At 42.5% G+C, this 8,790-nt stretch overlaps 1 protein-coding gene across 1 annotated transcript in view; it reads right to left on the reverse strand.

Moving 5' to 3' along the window:
• The window catches only part of PPP1R17 (protein phosphatase 1 regulatory subunit 17), a 12,013-nt gene extending 8,834 nt beyond the window's left edge, over positions 1-3,179 (reverse strand). The window contains exon 1 of the mRNA XM_027101315.1: positions 3,098-3,179. Within this exon, the coding sequence (XP_026957116.1) occupies positions 3,098-3,179 (82 nt within the window). The remainder of the gene's footprint in view (positions 1-3,097) is intronic.
• Positions 3,180-8,790: the final 5,611 nt, after the last annotated feature.

Below are 8,790 nucleotides of genomic sequence, written 5' to 3' on the forward strand. Positions count from 1 at the left end.
TTTTTTTTTTTTTTTGCGGTACGCGGGCCTCTCACTGTTGTGGCCTCCCACGTTGCGGAGCACAGGCTCCGGACGCGCAGGCTCAGCGGCCATGGCTCACGGGCCCAGCCGCTCCGCGGCATGTGGGATCTTCCCGGACCGGGGCGCGAACCCGTGTCCCCTGCATCGGCAGGCAGACTCTCAACCACTGCGCCGCCAGGGAAGCCCTCACCAGAGCTTTTGAAGCCTCGATTCTACATCATGTCCATCAGATGTCATTGTATGTAATTAATTCGATCCAATCACCCCTTGCCCATTAAAGTATTCTCTCTGTTCCATTTTACTCCTCTGTGCTTTGGTTTACGTTGCTGTCCTTTGAGCTCCTCTGTCACTGTTCTAGCATTTGTTCATTCCATAATGATTTATCTCCTGCTCTAGATAGAGCCTTCTTGGAGATTAAAGATTATATATCCTTCTGATAATTTGATTCTTAATTGCCTCTCCCACCAATAAATGCTTGCTGAATGGATAAGTAAGTAGAGTTAGACTGATCTAAGTTCAAATCCTGACTCAGTTTCTTGTTAGTTCTGAGAACTTGGGCCATAATTTCTTTTTTTTCCCTTTTTTTGGGGGAGGGCTTAATTTCTAGGAACTTTAATATTCTCTCAAATGTTAAGGTGAGGATAATATTAAATGTGTGTGTGTGTGTGTGAGAGAGAGAGAGAGAGAGAAGAGAGAGAAAGGGAGAGAGAGAGAGAACTAAATTTGTTAAGGATGGTAAAGCATTTGATACATTTGATATATTTCATACCCTCAAAAAATGTTCATTCTAGCCATTGCTTACCCCCAATACTTTCTCCAAGGCTCAGAGGAAAGTCAAACCCTCCCACTCCCACCCCATCATTGTCTTTTCTTACTAACCCGAGTCCTGGGTGTCCTTTCTCATTTTCTAAGTATCCACAGCATTTTTACTCATGTTAACACCTTTAAAGGGTGATCTAATGATTACTTATGCATATCTTCTTGGCCCTCTTTTATGACAGGTGTCTTGTATTTTATCTCCTTAGCAACAATGAATAAATATTTGTTGAATGTATGCTTGAATGAATGAACTCAAACAGATTATGGATAAGGAGCTATCCCGTTAGGATTCAAAGAAGGTGCAAGGCAGGGAAGCTATTTGTCTCTCTGGAAACTCACTATGGCCTGGATACTGTCCAGCTAGATTTACAACTATGAATGATGTTGGGGAAATTCAGAGAGTAATTGGATTTTTTTAATCCCTCCCTCCCTCCCTCCATTCCTTCCTTCCTTCCTTTTTTCCTTCCTCCCTTTTGTTTTTCCTCTCTTTCTCTTTCTTTTGTTTATGAAAATATTCAGGTCACTTTTTTTAAAATATTGTGGATTAAATGTGCCAGACCTTTTCACTTCTTTTGTGGGTCTAGACATAACCTGTGTCATTCATTCATTTATTTATTCAACAAACATTGATTAAACCTCTACTGTATATGCCAGCATTGAGCTAGGACTAAAAAGAAAAGTAAGAAATGGACCTTGCTTCCAAGTTGCTTATGGTCTATTGGACGTTATATCTGGATGACCCTTTGTTTTAGAAAACCCAATACATGTGAGGAACCAACTATCAGAACTATTTAGTAACTATCATTATGTCTGCCTCATCAGAAGATCATAGTACATAACCAAAAAATCAAACAGCATCATTCTTCAGCCATATTTAATAGTAATAAATATTTCCTTTTATCTGGGAGATTTTAATAATTTCATCCAATCATTTCAATTTAATAAGCATTGATTGAAATTGTACTATGTGTAAGGCATTGGACTATATGATTTTATGTTTACATGCATGCAAAAAAAGGAGATAAGAAGGGGACTTTATTGAATACTACTTATGTGCTAGGTAACTTCACCTCATTTTAGTGTGTGGGATGGACCAACACCTTTTCTGATTCGTCAATGCCTATGTTCTACCAGACGTTAAATATTCACGCCATCCTGAATATATTATCTCATTCAGTTCTCACACCACGCCCACGAGGAAAGGTACAGTTATCCCTAACTTGCAGATGAGGGGACTGAGGTTTAGAAGGCCAGCTAAAAGGCTGAAGATTCCACTGCTGTCAGGTTATGGCAACAGGATTAAACCCAGGCTCTTGAGTCTATGTATCTTAATGCCGGGCGGAAAATGTAATTTTAAAAATGTATTACCACAGAGCACAGTTCATTTCCCCCCATATTATCCAAACCATAGACATTTGTTGAATGAATTAAAGTGGCTCAGAATGAGTGCTGCCCAGCTGTGGGGTCTCTGGAAGTACAGGCTGGCTATAGACCAGCCATGCGTCACCGTTCAACCCCAAGAAGCGATTCAGGGCACCGTACAAAGAGCAAGACATTTCCTTCAATTTTGACTTTTACTTCAATTGCCTTTTCTCCCATGTTTGGAGAAATCCTGAATATAAAATATCTTGATGGTAAATGGGGAGAGGGGAGAGGCAAGGGGAGTCATAACCAAGCGAGGCATAAACAAAGGCTATGAATATGCAAAAGGCCCACCCATCAAAAGTCTGAGTGTCTCATTTTTAGCAATGGGTAGAGGCAGAAATGTTTCTGGTATTTTCATTACAAATGTTATGCAAAAAGTCAGTTCTGGAAAGGAAACAGATTGACAATAAAGCAGAAAAAGGCTATTTAAAATTCTGTCTTGATAGGCAAAGAGAGATATTTGAAATATTTTATTGGCACTGCACGTGGGGTGTAAGTGTGCCGGGAAGGACTGGAAACAAGCTATAGTGTCACATTCCATTTATTGCCTCAAAAATGCTCTGCCTGGGACTCTGTCAGACCCAAAAAAGAGGACAATGCCTTTCCCCTCTTTTTTTAATTCTAATGAACTTCTCTACAGTGCTTCAGCTAATATTTACGTGGCAGACCCCACAGACCCACGGCTATTTGCCCATCCATCTGGTGTTGGCTGTCATCAAAAGTCACAAACTATCAGGTTTCAGGGGGCCTCCCTCTGACTTGCTTGCAAACTGAATGGCAGGGATGCCCCCTTTCTGACTTTCACCCTTGACATTCGCACTGGAGCATTTACCTAAGTGGTCGCAACGAGGGTCAAGCTTGTCCAGTCTGTCTTCTGAGAGCTCCAGCGGCTGCATTTGCTCAGTGGACATCATCAAAGGAGGGCCCGTGTGTGGATTCCTTCTCCAGCACCACCAAAGTATAGAAACAAGTCCATTAGTACCTCTTTTGTTTATTCACTCACTTGTTAAATATCTACTGAGCACTTACTACTATGTTCTCCATTCAATCCTATTTTTAAACTCTGCTTCTTCTACTTAGCTACTAGAAGCTCCAAACTTAAGATTTAAGCCAAAATAAATGAATCACACACACACACACACACACACACACACACACACAGATTATCAGTAATTGTCACGTATCAAATGTTCAATATTTGCTGTCTTTCAGAAGCACTGTGGGAGTTTCAAGAATGAACACTTGTAAAGTCTGAATTAGAAAAGAGTTAGCTGGGAGTTACAGAAAATCTTGATTAAACCTTGCCTGTATTTTTTTCTGTTGAGTTCTGCAAAGTTAGATTATGCCTGTTTCACAGGTGAGGAAACTGAGGATCAGAACATCTAATTAAGTTATTTAGTCACACATCTATTAAATAGCCAAGCTTGGATCCATCTCCATTTCTGAAGACTCCCACTAGAGACCCAAGACTCTTAAAACAGTGGCTCCTTTGAATCGAAATTGAAACAGGCTTCTGGTTTTCTACCATTACATGCTTATAACTATGAAGTAAGGAGACTTCTTCCCTATCCACATTACAACAGTCGTAGAGACGTGGTAGGAAAAAATCTAGGTCTTGAAATGGATCTTTATTATTTTCTCCCTAGAGATTTCTGACGTTATAGCAAATCTGTTTCCTCTTCCTCCTCCCCTCATAGCCCATTTTTCCTAAACCGCAAATCCATTGAATTTTTCAGAGCTATTAGTTGTAGCCATGGTCCAGAAGGAGTAGAAATTCAGAATGGACATGTGTCAGGTCTGAATGAGAAATGCATTAGTTGAGATTTATAGGAAATCTTCATTAGAGTCTGCCTATATTCTGTTTCTTTTAGATAATTTATTACTCGTGTCCTACCATAGCAAGAATGGTTGGAGAGCAGTAAGATTAAAATGACCCAACTGGTCGTGTTTTCTTGAGATTCTTGGATACTGGCATGCAGAGGAACACACAGACCAATTGTGTTAACATTTCAAGCTCACAGAATTAGTTCAACTCAGTTGTCTTCTGAGGAATAAGCCAATGTTCTCTGGGAAGGCTAGAGGGCCTCTCCTCCTCCAAGCTGAGATCATTGTGTAGCAGATGGAGACATTAACGGATTACTTGAGCCAGCTTTTAGTGTCATTCTGAGCAGACTGACTTCACTGAGTGACTTCAGCAGAAATCAATTCAGACCATTGCTTTTAGTGTTTGTATAGAGACTGCCAACTCCCTGGGACCATAGGAAGTATGCTGTTAACTTGGGTGGCCGGCCGCTACCTGCTTGCGTGAAGAGGAAAGCTATGGGACCATCATTCAGGACGAGTGGGCTCAGTGTTGGGGTCTGGAGGCAGAGTCATTCAGATATGGCCTGTGTACCTACTCAGTCTTTCATCTCTTTGGGCAGAAGGTCATGGGCCCTGTCATAGACTTTGTGCTGAACATCACCCCATGCAGGAACTAGTTAAAATATTCCTTCTCTAGAAGAAGAGACTGAGACTCAGAGAGCTTAACATGACCTACAATTAGTTACATATTTAGAGTCAGTCATCGTTTGAACTCAGACCTCTTACCTTCTGCTCTAGGTCCTCTCTGGCAGGAGTACCCTCTCCTTCTCTCCAGCCTAATGTAAGCTGTTTTTTGTACTTGTATTATATGGCTGCTCCTATGTGCTCAATAGCTGGTTTATTTAATTTGAATCTGAGCTTTCAAGTCAAATAGATCTAGGTTAAATTTCAGCCCTTTACCTAAAAGCAGTAAGACTTTGATGAAGTGGCTACATCGTCATGAGGTAGTGAGGATAGATGGAGCCCAAGTGCAATATAATCGTTTTTGCTCTTTCTGCCTACAGTCTATTGCTGCTGTGGTAGAATTTGCCCAGGCGAGCATCTTCCTGGTGCACCCACCGACTGGTACCCGGGGACATATTGTCCTCTCTGCCCCCATTCTTAGCCTCAGTTTTCTTGTCTGTAAAATAGACTTAATAATAACTATCCCAGAGTTACTATGACGATTAAATAGTAGCTATGTGCTCTGCACATTGTAGGTATTGAGTAAATGTCAGTCATGTAACATTGTCTATACCTTACTAGATAGCCAGCTAATGAAGACCAGCTAACGAACTGAACAATTCTAAAAATCATTGACTCTTTCATTTTCATCTAGATGCTGACCCATGGGACAGCCAGCCACCATCCGAGCAAATTGGCTTTCACAGTACTGGACTTGAGAGAAAGGAGGCTGCCCTTGAGAGACGAGCTGTGCAAGTGTCAGAAGTCCACGGACAAGGTAAGGGTACCTGGTGATCAGTCACAAAACTGACACATGCCTCCTCCCCAAGGTAGCACCTAGTGTCTATGGGGGACACATCACTATTTTAAATCAGTGTGAGGGAAAAAATGACGGTAAGCCTCTGTTTACTAGGAGGCTGAGAGATGGTTTTCACATTTGGGATTTTTACTTTACAAAAATACTCCATGCTGGGCAGGGATGCATTTTGCCCATGGGATTAGAAGCTACTTTTGCTACGGATGATGTCACTACAGTATTCTTGGCTGTAAAAAAAAAAAAACCTTCACACAAAGAAAGGAACGAGTACACGGAGGAGAGAGGTATTTGGAGTTTAGCATCACCTTATTAATGATCGTCATTTTATCTGCCTGTTGAATCTTAGTATAAGATGACCCCGTCTCCCTACCCCCTCTGCATTTCTACCCTCAGTGAGAAGGGGTGCTCAGGATAATTGAGCCACTGTAAGTCAGGAGCTAGTCTAATTCTTGAACTAGGAAATGGAGTATTTCTACTTCGTATTCCTGACTCTGCCCATGCATTTCTCTCTTTAATTCAGTCTCCACCCCAAGCACAGCATATGGGTGTTGCTTTTGTCATGCTGCCCAGGGAATGTTTCATCATCTCCCTCAGCAGCTCGCTGTAATCTGGGAAATTTCTGAAGAATCAGCTCTTTCTTTCGTACCTAAACACCTGGTACCCTGGGTCTTCAGATTCCAACCAAAGGGCTAGGGACTGAAGAGACGCTTTGGGGGTATTTTATAAACTATTTTCTAGTCAAAGATTTGTGATCCTTTAGCATTCTCTTGCTGTTTATTGGTTCAGTGTGGTCTCTGAATTTGAATACTCACACAGTGACGGCTGGGACCACCACTGTGACTGTCAGTATTGGCCCTCCCAACCTCTCCTGAAAAGCCTGGGGCCACATGTATGGTGGAAATCAGGATATTTTTATTATGTAACACCTCTAGAGGAGTCTCAGGAAGCTCCACAATCACAGGCATTACTTCTGTAGCAAAAATATGAATATTCACACTAAACCACATAAAGAAAGCCTACAAAATGATTCATACCTTTCACGTCAGGTTTAGCTACCAAATGAATTTATGTTGAACCTAACAACAACAAAAACTTTTGGTTTTCAGATTTTTCCGTTAGAGAAGAAAGAGCTGTGGGTCTGTATTACTTTTCTCATTGTTGTTTGAAAGAATGTGGGTGTTTTGTTGTAGCACGTACAAGAGACCAGGTGATGGCATATCAGGGGTTTGAGGAGGTTTTCAGGATCGTGACGCTAAACTCTCCTAATTCCTCTTGGTAATTCTTACATTCCTTTTCTCAGAGAGACACTTGTAAACACAAATACCACTGAGAGAGGAGATACATTAACTGATGTCACAACACACAGGGGTTATTAATGATAAAGGTCTCTTTCTCTTTTGAGAACAGGAGAGGAAAGGTCCAGGGAGCTGGGTGCCAGGGAAGGAAGCTGGCTAGGGTGCAGGGCAGAAATGCCAGAGCAGCCTGCTGAAGCCGAGGACACCTTTGAGGGAGCCTGTCTCCACTAGCTCAGTGCTGGTTCCTATTTCAGGAGGATAGTAGTGCTATTTCTGCAGCTAAAAAAGATTGGTCAGTTCACTTTAAGGTCAGAAGCTGCTCTGGGCATGTTGTCCTTTCTCTTAACACTGAGTAGATTTCTCAGTTGGGTGTTAGCATATGTAGTTTAATTCATAGAAAATTCCTCACTGACTGTAAGCATTTGGTGCTGTGAGGTGATATAAGGTAGAAACAAATGCTTGGTTGCTTGTCCCACTCTCTAGCTGGGTGAACTTGGGAAAGTTATATGTCCTCTTGGAAACTTAGTTTCCACATCTGTGAAATGGGCACGATAGTGGCTCTTCTCCAGGGTTGTTGAGAGTATTAACAGTACCACGTGTGTCAAGCTCCCAGCCCAGATCCCAGCACATGCTACCATTTTAAGAATGTCAGTTGCTTTCTTGGCTCTTTTAGTCCTCTGCTTGGAATTACAACATGTACATCTAAATTGAACCATTGGAACCATTTCCTTGTCCCATCTCTGGCCTTTTCGGAAGCTAATGATGAGATAAGGACAATCCAAGGTACAAACCAACTGCAGATCACCCATTTCCAGGCCTTGGGGACATGCTAATACTGATTCTCAGGAGCCAGCTGACACTTAGCCGAGTCACGTGGTATTCTAAAGAATTTCCCCAAATTAGTCAGACCTGGGTTTACTTGATGGAATAAAAAGTTAGAAGGTTATGTCCACAGCCCAAGGTGGCGTCTGGTTAAAGTAGCCTCTGCTTATGTAAAAATTCACATCTTTTGTCAAATCTCTTTTTAACCTGAGGACTGAATTCAGGTTAAAAGTACCACATTTTTAAATCAAGTTTGTTCATTTAGAAGGCCTAAATTTGCAGTATTCCTCGAGGAATGACTCTTCCTCGAAGTAGGACAGAGAGGGGATTTTTTTGATTAGGACACTCCCCTCAGCCTTGGAAGATAAGCCTCCCTACACTGCTGTGCGAATACGCAGACATTCCTGTGTTCATTATGAAACTTCGCAATTTAATTTGCGGGGACTCTGGTTCTTACAGAACTCAGGAGTCCACCTCCCTTGGAAAAAAATGACTTGCAAGTGGTGACTTTCCCAGCTCCGCATCTAATTCCGGCTTAGACTCACTCCAGAAAGCATCGCCGTCTCCCACGCCCCCTGTACCACCAGCTGCAACCTTCTTTGTCCCAGCAACCACAAAAGAGCTGTAACTTATTGGAAGCTTGCTTTTCTCACCATAAAAGTTCTCAGAGTAAAAATCCGAAGCACTTACCAGTCAGTGCAGGTGCTGAGATGAGAAGGCAAGTGATGGGGAGGAAGTGTTTCCTCTCTGAAGCTGGGCCGGCTCCTCAGTGGCAGTGGCTGCTGCTGCCCGGCTTCAGCTCCTCTTATCAAGGGACCAGCTGCCGCTGTTGCCATGGGGATGCTCTGTTTCTCAGGCGCCAGGGCAAGGGGGATGGAGAGGGAAAGAGGACTCATCTCGCGGCCACTGCTCCCTACCGTAATAATTGTCCATTACAAAAACAATGCACAGAGTAGTGCTTTGAGGGCCTGCTGTGCAAGGCTGGAGTAGTCCAGACAAACAAGATCGGTCCTTTAATCCCCATAACAACCTTATGCAGTAGGATTTTTTTGGCCTGGCTTTGCA

Source organism: Aethalodelphis obliquidens, unplaced genomic scaffold, assembly GCF_003676395.1.
Source record: "Aethalodelphis obliquidens isolate GAN/ISIS:26980383/991018 unplaced genomic scaffold, ASM367639v1 scaffold5, whole genome shotgun sequence".
NCBI lineage: Eukaryota > Metazoa > Chordata > Mammalia > Artiodactyla > Delphinidae > Aethalodelphis > Aethalodelphis obliquidens.